Genomic DNA, 17411 nt, shown 5'->3' with positions numbered 1-17411 from the left:
CCAACAGGGGACACTTAAGCACAGTAGGGTGATGTTGGTTGAGATTGTGTTGCTGGAGACAGAAAGCAGTCACATTAAACTCCTTTCCGTCTTAAAACTGTCTGTCCTCCTCAACAACTTCTTTTTTAGTTTTAAAGACAGACATTTTCATGTTAGGTGTCAGACACAGAAATAAATCAGACGTCTGTTGGTCATATTTTAAAGTGTTAATGATTGCAACCTTGTTTTGCTTATAATGTTTATTGAGGTGAGATTTCTTCTAAAAAGCCTCTAAGGGGTTTTTTAAATCTCAATTTGCTTCTTTTCTCTTGTTTGTGGTTCTGCCTTTGTGTGTTTTCTTTTTTGAGCAATTAAATAAATCTCATTAAATCTAAATCTAAAAAAAGAAGACTGGTAGAAAATCAACATGGAATAATTTAAAACATTTACTTCCAGACTGGATGTAACCTTAAATTATATAATATGAAATGGGTCTTTTGGGTATGATCTGGCCCCAGGGCTAATTGTGTGTCTATTAAATATGAGCTACAACCAGTAACTGGTTAGTTTAGCTTAGCGTAAAGCTAAGCTAACATGATACCTTTAGATACAGACAGGGTATCTCTTTTCTAGTCTCCTAGCTGAACCGGCTGCTGGCTGTAGCTTCGTATTTAGTGCACAGACATTAAAGTGGTATCGATCTTCTCATCTAACTCTTGGCAAGAAAGCAAATAAGTGTATACATTTTGAACTATTCCTTTAATGATTTTAGGTCATCTTGTGAATTGGAAAATTTATCTTTTTTAAAATGTTTTTTAATTCACCGGTGGCAACCATTCATGTCTTTAGTTTCATCAGAAGTAGTGTTTAGTATTTGGCAATTGTCATATGCCATGAAGGCTGTTGTGTTACGCAGCTGTGCTTGATCCTGACTATCATTTGCTGAGCTCAGAGATGTGTAGGGTAATGTGGGCCAGGCAGGTGCTAGAGAGTAGGACGGCTCCATCTGCCTCCCTGCCAAGTGACCCAGCACATGCCAATACCCAGTCAGTCGCAGTGTGAGAGAAAGACAGAGCATGTATGTGTGAGAGTGCAATAGAAAGGCAGAAAGAGAAGAAGAGAGTTGCAGGGTCCTTTTGATTTGATCACACCGAACGTCAGGTGGCATTTATTCATAAGGCCGCTGCAGGGAGTCACGCACACAGGGGCTGTGTGCAGAATATGAAAAAAAACTGTTTGTAAATAGTTGTTGTCTTGGTGACCCTTGGTTTAATATTTCCCCGGAGGACCAGAATATTTTATCATGAAGTGTTCAATCTGTGTGTGTCTCACTAAACAGTCAGGGTTTCCCACGGGTGCAGTAGCACTGCTCTACTGTACATGAGATGTTCTATCACAGTCCTGAGGTTTTAAAAGCTATTATGTTCCCATTTTCAACACGCTCTCTTTTTATGAGTAAAACCACCATGTATAAAACTGAAAAAAGGAAGTGCAACTTGCTATGATACCAGCCGAATGATTTTTAGGGCATATGTCTTTAACTTGTATCTTCTCTCCAGCAGTTGCCAAAATGCTTCTTGCCCAGCCAGCAAAGCAGCACCTCTGTCTCACACATGCAAACAACATTATGACACTGATTGATGAATTGTCAGTCCCTGTCAGGTTAAATGAAGCACACGCTGACACAAATCCAATTAAAATTGAAGAGTGCCCCCATAGCAGAGCACGATCTTGTAAAAAAAAAAAAAAAAAAAAACCTTAACGGCTAAAACACGGGCATCTTCAGCTCACCAGGATAGTAAATATTTGATGCTGAAGCAGCCATGCATGAATTCTTGTTGGAGGGTTGCAAAAGTTAATGGGTTGCCTGTTACGCATAGTAAGACCAAAACTGCTCTTTTTTCCCCGCCCCTACGTTTCCTGAACACCGGCACCCTCATTCTGTGCACGTTCAGGTGATTTTCATTTTCATTAGTGGTGAATTCCACAAGACGCAGCTGTTCACCACAGAGTCACACTCTCTTTCCACTGCACCATTTGCTGCTTGTCTTCCTTCCCTCCACCCTCCTCCTCCTCCTCTTTCTTCCCTTTGTGCATGTTTTGTGTCAGCGTACCATGTCATGCGTACCACCTAGATTGCGTGCATTGTCTCTCACTGCCTCCCTCCAGCTCACAATGTCACTGCTCCCCCTGGCACAGCGTGGCAGTGCAGAACGAAGCCGGGCTATGTGTTAGCATGAGCGGGTGTAAATAGTGTACAACTCTATGTTATGTACTGTAAGCTGAATGTGAGCCGCCCTATCAGATAGTGTAACAGAAACAGGCAGTTTATTCTTAGTAGAGTTGTGGTTACCACTAGTGGAATTCTTCGACAACAGTAGACGTCTGTGTGTGCATGTGTCCATGTCATTGCGTGTGTGTGTGTGTGTTTGTACAGTCTCTCTGTGTTCCTGCCATTCCCCGAGCGGGAGGCAACAGTTCATTTCAGAGATGGTTGCTAAGATGGTTTTGTTTTAAGTGGTGTGAGGAGTGACTCCAGGCAGCCCAGTTTCCGGTCGCTTGACGTTGCGGGAGAATAAATTACAGAGATATAGAATGACAGGCTTCAAAGGCGAGTTTGATGTCAAAGAGACAGTGGTATAGATGTGGAGCCGCCGAAGATGATGCATCAAATATGTTTGCACTTAAAGAAAAGTCTAATTTGACAGGACTTGTGTTTGTTCTTTCTTTCATCAAGTGTAGTTGTTGCAGCCTTTGATGGATGCACGGCCACCTCGGGCATTTGTAGAGCATTTACAGTATCGCTTCTTCCTCCCCATCACCGCACATCATCAAAGCTGCCGTATCCCACACACGTACACACACACACAGATGGGCTCTGATTTGATCAAACATCAGTGCAAATAACAGAAATGCCACCAGACCAAACCCAGCTCTGATTTACTTTTCATGACACTGGTCTTTTTTTTTTACCACTGCAAATGCTAACCTTTTCTACGATGCGGTCAGATGGTGACGAACGATCTTATTACCGTTTTGTGTTTGGGAATTGCTCAGGTCTGCCAGGCCTTCACACTGACTCAGTGCTTTTCAGAGCAGTTGTTGTGGCTGTCTTAAAGAATGAGCAGCCAGGTTTTCAGGTCAGCCCTCACTCCTAATAGCCCCTTCAACCTAGACAGGGAGTTTGGTAAAGGGGGGGGGCAGCCTCGTATGTTTTCTGCCAGGAATGATGAAAGCCTGTAAATGCTTGCAGATTTGTTTTGGTGTTTCTGTGTGGAGGAGAGTCGTAAGCCTGAGTAGGGCTGGAAATAGTTGTTAAATTAGTGGACTGCTCCCTTGAACATCCTGTCTAGCAAATCAGACACTCGTTATTATTAATCCGTCGATACTGAGCCTCAGATGGTTATTTTATCATTTCTGTTTGTCCTTCAGAAAATTGTACTCTAGAATTTGAGATTTACACGCTGACGTTTTTTGTTTTTTTTTGCCAGCTAACTACTGTGTTTGTCTGCTGTTGCATTCACATACTGTAGGATTTTTTTCAGAAAATCAAACAATAAACAAACATAAAACGTTACGGAGGCTGCAGCTTTTGCGAGCTGAAGAATTGCCCCGGCTTGGCAGACGTTTTGGTACTATTGAGTGCCTTATAGTCACATATATAAGAGGTACCAACAGCAAACCGTTCCCTAAGGCTTTTTTTCCACAATCACCAATAATTCTCTCTCGCCTTCTTGGTCTCACTTTAAATGCTGCCCACACAAGCGGTATTCCCACCCGCTCCCCTCTGCTGTGGAACTCAGGCTTCCTAACTTGAGATATCGATGTCAACTCAGGATATTTACTCAAGTATTTATCGCATATTGATCAGGGCTGACACCCTGTGAGCGTCTCCGATAATTGAATTAGTCTACATATTACATTCCCACACTGCATACAGGCATCCTCCAAACTCCAGCTCCACCACCCTCCTTATCCAAATCAACCGTTTCCCATTCCCTCTCCTTTTTGAAACACACACACACACACGTAGCTCTGAATCCAAACCATCTCTTCTTTTCAAGCCCCCTGCCTCATTTCAGAGAGTAGGTCAGGATTTGGAGCCATTTTAGCTGCAGGATTAAAGTCTGACAGGGATAATGCCACTTCAGCCACTTGTGAGTCACGTGATACAAGATGATCTAAGGTTTTGGGAGGAGCACTATTTAATTAATATATTAGAGGCCCTTATTCATTTGACTCCACCCATTGTAGAGCCGGATACCCGTGAATGTTAGAAACTGCTCCTTTACAGGCGACGGTAAGGAGAACAGTGATGGCAATGAGCTGTTTTTGCTCCCCTCCACTCTCTCCCTCTGACATTAAATATAATACCGCCTCTCTACTGCCCAGACCTGCCTATTGATGCAGTTTTAACCTGTTTGTACTGTCCCCCCAACCCGCACAAGTGCGTCCTAGATAGATAATCCCACCGCCTTGTTAATCTCTTGATGGCTTATCGGGGGTTACCGCACTTTATTTACTTTACTACACTTCACTCACTTGTGTAAAATTGCTAGTCTGCAAATCATTTAATCTCTGTATCTGTTCTTATCTATCCCTGGTTCTTTTTTCCTTTACATGCATGTTTATTTTTAATTCTTTGTGATGTTTAAGTTATTTTATGTAAAGCTCAATATAGTGCAATTAAAATATTTATAGATAAATATATCACTGGTAATTTGTGGTTATATTTTATTGCTTTTCATAGTCATTAATCTTAACCATCAGGACTCTTTATTAAAAGTAGAGTGCTGAAGCATTTAAATACATATTTTAATGATCAATTTATCTGCTGCTGATTATTTTCTTGAATAATTGATGAATTATTTGGTGCATACTGAATAATTACGATTTCAAGTTCCCAGAGCCCAAGCGGAGGTCTTCAGATTCTTTTGTTTGACTATCAACAAAAAAAACCTAAAATATTAAATTTACAGTAACATAAAAACAAAAATAGCAAATCTTCATATTTGAGAAACTGGAACCACCAATTTATTTGCTTGAAAAATTATTTAAAACAATTGATTAATCAATTAATTAACTAGTTTCCACTATAAGATACCAAATACTTACTTAATATTCATGCCATTTAAATAAATACTTAAATTGATAACGTTTGATTAAAATTCAGGCGTTGCAAGCATCATTTCCATTAAATCTTCCCTTTATTTAACCAAATAAAAGTCTGGTTGAGATTAAAATAAATTTATAAATAAAGACACGTAAACATAAACAGGTAACAATCAATTTAAAAGCACACACATAAAAGAAGAGTGACATTTTTCATATCCTTTAAAATTAACTGAATCCTTTTGTAAGACGCACCGTGATCAAAAACAAACAGAGCAAACACACAGGCTTTAATTAAACACATGCGTGTGTCAGGCAGCGTCCCCCGGCCCGGCACTGGGTCTCGACCCTGTGTTTGAGAAACGCAGCGTGTGTTTCGCTGTTTCCCAAAGCTTTGTTCTGCCGCTGTTTGGAGAGCGAGGACTCCTCAGTGACAGCAGCTGTGACTGGCAGGGGTGTTTTTTTGAAATACGCTGCTTATTGACCAGACTCATCAGTGTTTCTGTTTCTCAGAGGATGAATCTTCACTCGCCTCCTGCTAGTTACTGTACATGTTCTCGCTCTCTGTTAGGAACTTCCCTACAGACAGGGGGAGGGGAGAGAGAAGAGGTAGTGTGTGTGTGTGTGTGTGTGTGTGAGAGAACAAGTAAAGCTTGCTCTCCAGAGGGAGCTGGAGGGAGTAGTTAGACGGGTAGAGTGAGGGGCGATGAGAGACAGGCTGTAGACGAGACAGAGAGGAAAGCAAGGGAAACGGTTTGAGGGCTTGCGTAATGTTGAGTGGTGCGTGCGGTATTGATCCAGGTTAACTCTGCCGGGACCTCCACCTATGGCAGGCGGGCTCATCCTTCCAGCCACAGTATAATACCTTATGGTCGGCAGATTAAAGGATGAGACCTAAGGAACAAGCTGCACAACTCAACATAAAGCAACAGAAGCAGCCATGAGGAGCAGCTAACAGCGGATCCACACTGCACCACCGCAGTATGAGCTGATATCCACCTGTCAGTAGCTCTTAGCGCTGAGGTGTGTGTGTGCGAGAGAGAGAGAGAGACACTGAAAGTACATTAGCGTGTGCATGTAGAGAAGAGTGGGCACACCAGTTGGCTATACATTAGCTTGTGTTAGATGCATGTGTGTCTATGTCTGTGTGTGTGATTGCGTGTCAGTTGTGTCCCTGTAAGCTCGCTGTGTGCCTGTCAGTGACAGTGCTGACTACGTGCTTTGTGGCGGGGACTCAGAGGAGTCCTCAGTTACTGAAGCAGCAGTGTGGAGGAGCCAGGCAGGCGTTTGATGTGCGCAGGACAGGACAGAACAGCGTGGCACATGACTCTGCAAGTCCTCTTGAATCATCTTTGTGTTTATTTGTCTGACGCGTGTGGCTCAGTGGCTAAGGGAAGTGGTTCTAGCAGCAATAAATTAAAATGTAAATGTTGTAATTGCTGCTGATTGAATGCTCGCTGCCTTTCGCATGTTTAGCAGAAGTTACCTCTGCACACAACTGCACATAATATCCCCTGTCCATCAAATGAGTTGTTATGTGGTTAGGTTGTGTTGAGGTTGTGGGTGTTTGAAGGCTGTTGGATGGTCTTATTGGTGTATGTGTGTGTGTGTACTGATTTTTAAGTCACCCTCCACTCAAAATGTAAATTTGTTGCGTCATTTCCATGTTTGAGCTTCGCTGTGCAGGATGAGTTGGACACTAGAACGCTTTTTCACATTCATCTGTTGAAGGGGGAAAGTTTCTCTGTTCTCACCTTAACGCTGAGTTAACATATGAGAATGATTTTGTGACTTCATAACTAGTTTGGAAACCAATCACAATCCGATATGCAACTTTCATAAGTTTGATATGGAAACATGAAACCTCCAGCACGCTCACACACACACTCTGGTGTCCATTAGTTAGACTGGTGTGAATGTAATTTTTAATAATGTTTAATTTAGAGTATCTTTATATATTTCAAAATGCATCTTTTTAAAAATATTTTAACTTGACAAATATCTGACTGGGATCGAAATATCCTGAATATATGGGACCAAGTCAGTGTACAGGTGTAACTCTATCCACTGATAGAGTTTCCCCATTCAGAAGTTCCTTAGATGTTTAAGTGACATTTAATCTTGAAAAGATTTTTTCCTCTGGTCAGCAGTAATGCTTCATTGTCCAGGTAGTAGCATCAGACTCTTCTCCAGTAAAGTTCTGACTTGTTATTCAGAGCTCCCTTCACGCCTCTGTAAGAATGTGTTTTGCACCAAATATAAATGTCCAGATTTGATTTAAAATATGTGAATGCGTGTTCTGAGCCGTATGAGGGTCTCAGATGCTGTGTTGGAGCAAACAGTTTTTTATTTAAATAGAAATGCATTATGCCACAGCGATAACAGCAGAACATTTCAAAATACTAATTTCATTGGCTTAGTGTGCATGGAGGGAGAAAATTTGTTTTGTGTCAGCTGGGCGCCCGGTGGCATTTTAGTACTGACTGAAAATTAATTTGTGGTGATTACACCTGAGAACTGAAAATAATTTTATATCTGCGACAGTATGCAAATAGCTTTGGACACTCCGAGCCAACGTCTGCATGTGCCTTATCTTATTGAAAATAGTTACACGCAATTGTGTTTCCTCATTTTTTATTACGCAATCTGCACACATGCATGCTTTGAGCGTGTAGTGAAAATGAAACACGCTCCGGAAAATGCTTCTATGGGAACAGGTGATAGTCTGAGTTAACATTATGCTGCTGTAGGCCGTCTCCCGCTGCATGGTTCTCAAACATGAATGACTTGCTTCACCTGAGTCATTGAAAATCTATTGAGTCATTTGTAATTATCCTTATCATGTGACACTGAATCATTCCTTGTCATTCGATAGAAGATATTAATCTACTTGAAGTTTACCTGTGTGCCAATAGACTTTGCCAGTGAACTTTGTGCCACATGTAATGGATGAGGAGACAACATGCAGTCTTTCCTTATTTACATCTTTCTATTAAGCAGCTGTGCGAGTGTCGACAGCGAGGAGCAGGCAGACGTCAACAGGAAACGCTGTGGCTTCCCTTAGAGCTGCATGTGTCTACCTGCCTGCCTCTCGGCCTGTGCCTCCCCTGCCTCTGTGCCACAGCGAAAACTAATGCGTGAGGAAAAACAGGCAGGCAGGTAAGCCTGCTGAATTCTGATGAGCTCTCACCCAGCGAGGGCTGGGAGGGAAAGCAGAAGCAGGCACCTGAGCGCTGCACACTGAGATGAGATGGTTAGCAGCACCGTGGAGCAGCAGCTTTGTTCACTCCGCAGTATCAGTGTGAAAAATATGTGGTTAGGGAACAATGGAGGGGGGGCAGATACAATGCTTGTTTTCTTACTTTTTCTGATGAATACAAATGAATGCCTGGAGGAATAAAAGGATTTAATGAAACTGAATGTGACACAAACTGTCACCATTAACAATTATTATTACTTTGGCCATTTAAATACAGTATATTCTTTTAGATGAACCAAGGACTGTCCTCTTTTTTTTTTTTTACAGACATATCACTACAACTCATCAGGCAAGAGCTGAGCAATTTAACCACAAACTGTCTCTGAAGCTTTTGCTTTGCCCTCAGGAACAGACGATCACTGTTTCTAGGTTGTGACACCCATTGTTACAGTGATTAGGAAGATTATGATTAATTTAGTTAAAGCTGCTATAATCAGTATTTTTAACATTCAGCAGTGGATCAAATGACTACACGCATGTGAAAGGTGTCGCTTGTAGTGAAGAACTATCATTGCGTTCTCTACAGAGCGTCTTTCAGTTCATCGTTTTGGATTTACGGCACATAACATTGTTCCTTTGTTTCGCTCTCACTGCTCTCATTGCCCATCTGAAGCATCTGTCCTCAACAGTATTAATTAGAGGGAGAAAAGGGATGTCCTTGAAAGAAGATCTCAATTGAAACCCAAGTAAATGTCCATTCATTATCCATTTATTATTGGGAATATTGCTTTATGTTGAAGTGTTTTCTAGCCTGGCTTTCATTTTCTATTTTATGCTTGCAATTCATTTTTAAAGTGAACTAATCAGATATTGAACACTGCCTTTATTTCTCCTCCATGATAAAGATGTAGTTCTTTCTGGAAAAGTTATAGGAAATTATTGGAAATATGTAACATGCCTTTACATACAATTAACAGTAACATGTAAACTGAAGAACTGCTTCAGGGTTTGTTTGTCCTTCTGGAGGACAAATGGTAACAAATCTTTGTGGCTGAAGGACAATAATGCATAGACACTTCTCTCATACAAATCCTGTTATCTCTGCTCCACAACAATTGGATGGGCCTTAGAGTAGTGCTTAGGAGCACTACACAGAAATGGCCTGAGCTCTGTCTTAATCCAGCAACAGAGAGTGGGACACAGTGGGAGCACCGCCACAGTTTGAAAAGAGGAGCCGAGGGACATCTTCCACACAGTAGGGTCTCTTGGATATTGTTGACTTGTTGCTTCCTCTCTGAGATTTCAGGACCTTTAGGCGCTTAAGAGCTTAAGGGTCAAAGCTAGAAATTGGGTTAATTCAGATTAGATGAGTCTGTGGTTGGTGTGTAAGGACCACCAGACTATTCGACCAACCCACCCAAACTGACCCATATAATACGGTGCTGTTTCACATCTAGACTGGGCATAAATTAGGCCGCTTATGAACGCTCCTCGCAGTAAAATGTAAAGTAATAAGAGCAGCGCTGACGTATTTGTCAGCTTAGAGCTTTACAGTCTTTACAATACCGATGATGTGAGAGCAACAGGAGCGCACATACATGCACATGTAGCTGTAAATGTAGCCGATTATCTGATGATCACATTATGCTGCACTCAGCACTGAAATGTCTGAGTACTACACATAAAAGACACAGACACATTAGTGTGGCTAAGACAGTATATATCATTGGATTTGTAATATGATCATGTAATAGGTGCATAATCACATACGCCTCCAGTGTGATTTATGACCGCAGAGGTTTTCATTTCCTATTTTATCTGCATGGTATGGCTGAGACGAAGGCCAGATCATCTTTCATTTTGAAAGTCATCAATTACCTTCAGCGCAATATGAAGTCTTTAATGGGACTGTTTCTGAAATTCCTGCGTCTATTGTGTCGTCAGGTTTTCGGCGGGAACAAAGTGTTTTGTCAGCCAGAGAAATAAACATTCCTGTTTCTCTGGCGTAAGACTGATCCAGTAATATTGCTCACTATTTTATACAATGGAATTAATAATCTGTTTAAGCATTAAGCAGCAAATATGTGCGTGTGTTGTGAAACAGTGGCAAGGCAGTATATACAGTTTACGCTAAGAATCAGTGGGTGAAGTCGCTGACAGCCAAATGGACACAGCAGGGAGGGAAATGACAGGGGAGGAAAAAAAAAACTTTATCAATCAGGTGAATTTTTCATGTAGAAAAAATTAAGTGTGAGTATGTAAGTATGTAAGTGTCTAGTAGAGGTTACTGTGTTTGTGGGAGTTGTGTGAGGCGGTTTACTCCAGACAGGCCCGGTGGACTGAAAGGCTATTTGGGATGTCTTTTTATTCGTCCGGAGAGAGCCTCCCCGCTGGGCACAGAGCAGCGTGCCTTGTGAGCTGTCTCTGACAGCACGGGCATCCGCACAGAGCAGGGAGGGAAAGGTAAACAAGGCTTTTAAAAGGCCTCATTAGACAGAATCCTTGAACGGAGAAGGAAATGTTTAATCATTCACTTCTGTGAGTTTCTTTTAAAAAAAAGAAAAAAGGTTTTTTTTTGTGTCCATTCAAGGAACTCTAAAAGAAAAAAAACACCCTGTGACTTTTTGTGTTACTGTTCTTAATGACATGGGTGACTCAGATTTTTCAGAGGGCTTTTTAATAACAAAGTACATCAGCTTCATGACTAATTGAATAACCATTATGTCTTGTTCAAACTGACTGAACATGTGAGAGATTTGTCAGTGTCACGTGTGTTGTCTAGGAACATAGATAGAAAAATGTTCTTCTCTCCTACACTTTATACTGTATTTTACCTGCATACGTAACTTATATGTTATTAATCTGCACACACACCTTTTAGTGCTTTATTTAATTTAACAGCAAATCTCTTACATTATATGAAAAAGAAAACCTTTAAAAATGTCTTATGTTTGAGCATGGAAAGTAATTCTTGACATTTGGGAACCATATATGTCACAAAATCATAATTATCAATGCCTTCCGGAGCTTTTATACCATGGTCTTCTTCAGTGAATGGAACTGGCTCAGGTGTCATCACACGGCTTAAGTTGTGGTTGAAAGTAACTAAGTCTATATATACACATACATGTTTTATGTATATGTTATCATTGCACCTGTCAGTGGGTGGGTTATATCAGGCAGCAAGAGAATATTTTGTCCTCAAAGTTGATGTGTCAGAAGCTGGAAAAATAGGCAGCGTGAGGATTTGAGTGAATTTGACACGGGGTCAAATTGTGATGGCTAGACGACTGCAGCTCTTGTGGGGTGTTCCCGGTCTGCAGTGGTCAGTATCTATCAAAAGTGGACAGGGTCATCAAGGCTCATTGATGCATGTGGGGAGTGAAGGCTGGAAATCCGATCCAACAGACTGCAGAAAAAGTTCATGCTGGTTCTGATAGAAAGGTGTCAGAACACACAGTGTATCACAGAGCAGTCAGGGTGCCCAGGTGGTCATAATGTGGCTGATCATATATATATATAAATATATATATATATATATATATACATACAGTTTATAAACTATAATAAACGATATAATTGTTATAGATTAAAAGGCTGTTTATGTATGAACCAATAATAATATTCCAGTTATATAATATTAAGGTATTGGGGCCATTTTGCATACTTTTACTTTGATACTCAAAGTACATTTTGTTCCCAATAATTCTGCACTTTTACTTCATAAGTTTTGAATAGAGGAATTTTAGTTGCATACTTTTATTTTAGTAAAAAATACAATACATCTTATGCTGCTGGACATTTCTATTATAATATATATATAATATGTGGTAGTTTGTATTCATATCTCTAGAATTAATCAGTAATAAATCACAAAACCTCACAATATTTCTCAAATGCATCCTATATTTCAGACTGTGTTGATGTTTTGTGTTAATTTTATGTCTATCATTTGTGGTGGAATTTTTACCCAGGCTGCTCCAGTTGTTGACATCTTGTCCCACCACTTTTCTTTTGCCTCTACCATAGAGAGTTTCATTTCAAAGACTTCTCCGCCTCTGTACTGACAGACACATGCTCTTTATTCAGTCAGCTCTGTCCACATGCAGCCCTGTGACTCATGTTTTGTGGAGTCCAGTTGGAGCTGATGTGGAAATTATTCAAAACTCTTTTTTTTCTCTGTTTTACGTTATGAGAAAATATTCAAAGAAACAAAAATAAAATGTTGCTCCAGAAGTGCACATGGGGAGGGAATTGGTCCTTATTAAGGCTGCAAATAACGATCAATCTGCTGTTAATTTTCTTAATTCATTGATGAATTGTTTTATCTGTAAAACATTAGAAAATAGTGAGAAAAGGCCCCTGAGCCTAAAGTAATGTCAGCAAATGTGACTTGTTTTGTTTGACCAACAATTTGAACTATGAATTTCAGTTTGCTTTATAATTTAAAAACCAAGAGAAGCAACAAATTCTCACATTTGAGAAACTGAAACTATGACATGTCCCTTTTGCAGCAATTAATTAGTTATCACAATAGTTACTGATCAGTTGTCTGTTGAATAGCATTAATTACTAATTGTTGTACTTGTATTCCTTAAACTTAGTTACAACCAAGTGATCTCAGAAGGTTAGAAAAAAACAGTTTTTTAACACAACGTAGCGTTTGACTTTGATGATCAGATGTTCATCTTTAGGAACACTGCAAACTCCTGGCGAAGGGTGAATACCCTCTTTCTCACCCCGCTGTCCGCCTGCCCTCTCAGAGGTTAAAATTCCTCCGACTGCTCCGCATGCATGTGTGTATTAGTTTGCACGCATGTGCGCAGATACGGTTTCTTACCTCGTGCAGGTGGGTGCAGTAAATATTAGCTTTTCAAATGAACATGGCCACCCTCAGATATTTAAAGGCCGAAATTGAGAGGCTTTCTTTTTTTCTCTTGGCAGGCCGCTCCAAACCAACAGCAGACAGCATGGTTACATTCAACAAACATTAAGTAACCATTGACTTCAGTCTGTTTCTTCTACTTCAGTTCAGTTTGGACTTTGGGAAAGGAGGAGCTCTGGAAGGCCGCTGGGTTCACCTTGAATGCAAACAAATAGATATTAGATGATATATACAACACCGCTGGCTCATGCCCTGATTTTAAAGCACACATATGACCTAAAGGGCATGCAGCTGATGTTGTAGCAAAACATAAATGTTGTAGACAGACAATAGTATATGTTGCATGGTGGTATGTATCGCGGGCCTCTCCCTACCCTGGAGACAGACAGAAAGCAGTGATCTTATGGTTAGCTAGCGGCCACAGGCATGCTGAAAATGAGACCTTGAAGAACTGTCGGGAGGCGCTGTCACTTTTTCCAAGAGATGTCCATTCGGGGAGCTTCCTCTGCATACTTCAATATGACAGACAAGCAAGTGGCCTTTAAAACATGTGCAAGCTACAAGACAAGAAAATGAATAAACAGGAGTATTGCTTGAAAGGGAGCCATGTGTTGAGGCGACGTAAAGACAGTGGAACAATATTGATAAAGAAAGCCAACAGTTTACACCAAACTCCGTTCATCCTGACAGCGGATCCACTAATGTGCTTATTAACTTTAAACAGTGCAGAGGGTGGTGTTACTGTGCTGCAGGTCAGCACCATACAGTCTAACATTACATCAAGGTTACAGTTGACAAATCAATTAACACAAACACAATAGAGAACCGGGCCCTCAGAATTCACAGGCTATTTAAGCAGACGACGCCGAATGAAAGGAGCTTTTAGTTTCCATATTCGGCAGCTCAGGGATGCCAGCGTTTGGGGCTGTTTTGAGGTTTTGGAGTTGGCCTTAAACACTTTTCTGCTATTGGCTGCTTTCGGATGGCAGGAGGTTGTTTACTACGTTGAAAAAGGTGATGTGTTTTAGTGGTACAGACTGATTTTTTTAATCGGTTTACCCTTGTTTGGATACCCGTTGCCAAGAGAGATCTTTCATCGAGACACTCTTTAAACCACCGACAGTGACAGAAAGCTTGCAGGCCACTGTGTGGTAGGACACGCTGGGAATTGTCCGTTTTTTGTTTTTTTCTGGTTCTTGTCCGCTGTTCGTTTCTGTAGGAGGACGTTCATGACAGAGGAAAAACCAGACTGAACTAATTTTTCCTGTTTTACTTAGGAATATACGTTCACAGAATCGTTAAAGTTAGTAGAATAATATGAATGTCATTTACATGTGACTGTAAAACCTCAATATTTTAATTTGAAGATATGAAGTTCACATGGATGTAGAGAGGAGAGGAGAGGGCTGTCCCAAACTGGTGTGACGCTGTGTTTCTCCTCTTCTTTTTTTTTCTCCCTCGAGCAGCACAATCAGAAAGAGTCATTCATTCATGTCCAGCTGCCAGCTCAGTCCTCTCGTCCTCTCCTCGCTGCTGACAGGAAATTCTGACCTGCGGTGTTTTGCACCCAAACGCATTGGGAGAGAAAGATGCAAAAACCTAGACGGGGAACTGTGTTTCCCCTGTGGAGAATCCTCCTGAGCTCAAATCCACCTCTCATTATCTCTTCTTGTTACCTTTCCTCCTCCACTTCACGTCCATGCTTCCGTCTTCCACTCCCGCTCCTGTAATGCCTCCTAATTGTGTGCTGAAAATGCGTATTCCTTTCAGCTTTTTAGATCAGCAGCTCTCATTGCGGAGCTGGACTCTCTCATGTTAATGTAGTTGTTAACAGCTTGTGGTCACCGGGCGGTTTGTGTGGCTTTGCTATTTCAGCTGACACGCTTGTTGGAGAGTAGATGGTTGTGTGGAAGCTCTGGACATTTGTACATTTTTACGTTTATCTTTCTGTCCTCTCTGACTGAAATATTCTGATTAAAAAAGAACTAAAAGATGTGGTTGTACAAAGCTTGTTCAAAGTCTCAGGGTTTTATCATCTTTGTTGGTAATTACAAATCAAACAGGTGCAAACAGCTGCCAGGTGGACAAGCAACAAAAAAATACAGATACAAATTTTAATTAATGTGACGTTGTTTACATTGTGAGTGAATAAATGAATACATTTTTGTTCTTTCTTTCCTTTGTTCTAAACTTTTAAACAATCACCAGTCACAGCAATCTCCCACACAAGACACTAAACCATACATCACAAAACTACTAGCGATTTTATTGTCATTGGAACAAGTTGATTTTTAATGAATGACACAAAAAAATGCAACTATTTTTGCTTAAACATGCATTGCAATGTTTTAAAAAGGCTCGAGGCCTTTTAGGCCTCAACAATCCCAAAGAAGCCTGTTTATTGTTAAATTATGAATGACACAAATTGCTCTGTTTTTTTTTCTGATAATCTCTAATCACAATGGTTTGGATTTATCAAATTATGTGTCACCATTTTTGTTTTCATTAAAAATATATCTTTTTATGTCTTTTGTGTCGCTTCCACATCTCACAGTGTGAGTAGTAAGAATAGCACTCGTAGGAGGGTGTGACTGAGAGTCAGTAGCTGCTGTCTAATAAATGTCCTCACCTACACACCTACATTCACGACAGTCTTTGATTTGTGATACTGTCTAATGAGCTGTGGGAGTTATTGAAAGTTAAGATGACGCTAAGATTACACACAATACAGCTCTGACTCTGCATTTCTGCCCTCGTCACCAAAACGCCTTCGCTTCTCAGCTGTTGATGCGCCGAATGCGTAGAAGTTTCTGTAAACAGCAACAGATGACTGTAACTGTTTGTGTGTGTATGTGAGTGTGTGGTTCAGGTCTGTTAAATCCACTCCGTCTGTGTCTCTCATCTCTGCAGGAGTCGGAAGATCCAGATCCGGAACATTCCCCCTCATCTACAGTGGGAGGTCAGTTGTTTGTCTGTGTATGCGTGTGTCTATGTGTGTGTGTGTGTGTGTGTGTGTGTGCGTGTGTGTGTGATGCCCAGTTGAAGCACCAGGTAGCACATAAACCAGCCTCCCGACAATGAGTCACCAGCTTTTATACTGCTGTTCTCTGTCGACTTAGGTATTTGTGTGCGTGTGTTTATGTCTGTATCTGTGCTTATATCTGTGTGAGTGTTTGTTACTGTGTGGATGACACTGTGTCTGTGTGTCAACATCTGTATACTTGCTAGGGTCCAATTTGTTTTTCTGTGTGTGTGTGTGTGTGTGTGTGTGTGTCATATGCCTGCCAACCCAATTTGCCTGATCAATAGGTTGTCTGCATGCTCCGAGAAAACTCACAAAACTTCTCAGACTATTAAGAAATTTGAAAATATGAACATTAATGGAGAATATCTGTTTGTTTGACCGATACAAAACTTTGCTAGATCATTTTTCTTTTACTTTTTCAAAACGGCCTGGCAAACAAAGGTCCAAACCAAAACAAAGGTTGCTCATTTGTTGATCAAGTGGTCATCTACTTATTCACATATTTTTTTCTGTCGTCCTCTTGTAACCATTAATTAATAATAATTGAATAATAATCTTTGCACTGGTTGAAAGTAACTAGTACACTCTGATACTCTACTTGAGTAGAATTTTAAACAGCTACCAATTTACTTTTTTGGTCTTTATCAGTGAATAACAAAGATGGCAGTTGTGGATTTAATGTAAACTTCAAACCCCACTCTGTCATTTAGTATTTAGTGTACGTAGTTTGACTATGACCTTGTGTATTTCTCTGATCATAAATGTAAACCACCTTTTAACAGCATCAGAAAACATAAATTATTCAAGTATCGTTTGTGTTTTGTTCGTGTATTTAAACACCTGTCAATCATTTTTTGTATTACAGATCGTACATTTAAAAAGCCTTTACCAGGATTGGTTCACACCAGCTATTGTTTATATGTTTGAGTATAAAGTCTTTCAGAAGTTCTTATTAACTACTAGCTAGTTTCAAACTCATTAACTAAACCAGGTTTCACCATTACAGGCTTATAGAATCTCTTGGTCGTAAAATCTTAAATTTGTGTAAATCTGTTGCTATGAAATGTGTTACTGCGTCCAAATCACTGGCAATCAACTGTGTAAATTTATTATTCTAATTTATTACAAATGTCAATGGGATTTTAAATACGGTTCACTTCCATGTGCCGCATTGTTACTTGAACATACCAGACCTCTGTGTGTGTGTGTGT

The 17411-nt window shown here is 40.4% G+C and overlaps 1 protein-coding gene across 1 annotated transcript in view; it reads left to right on the top strand.

Annotated features, from left to right (window-relative positions):
* The window catches only part of igf2bp2a (insulin-like growth factor 2 mRNA binding protein 2a), a gene marked incomplete at its 5' end in the record, with an annotated part of 45041 nt that overhangs the window by 10548 nt on the left and 17082 nt on the right, over positions 1-17411 (top strand). Inside the window, 1 exon segment of the mRNA XM_035676882.1 lies at positions 16086-16134. Within this exon segment, the coding sequence (XP_035532775.1) occupies positions 16086-16134 (49 nt within the window).

This window comes from Morone saxatilis, unplaced genomic scaffold (assembly GCF_004916995.1).
Source record: "Morone saxatilis isolate NCDOM2014 unplaced genomic scaffold, NCSU_SB_2.0 Contig5, whole genome shotgun sequence".
NCBI classification, from domain to species: Eukaryota; Metazoa; Chordata; class Actinopteri; family Moronidae; genus Morone; species Morone saxatilis.
This window is presented reverse-complemented; position numbering and strand designations above follow the sequence as displayed.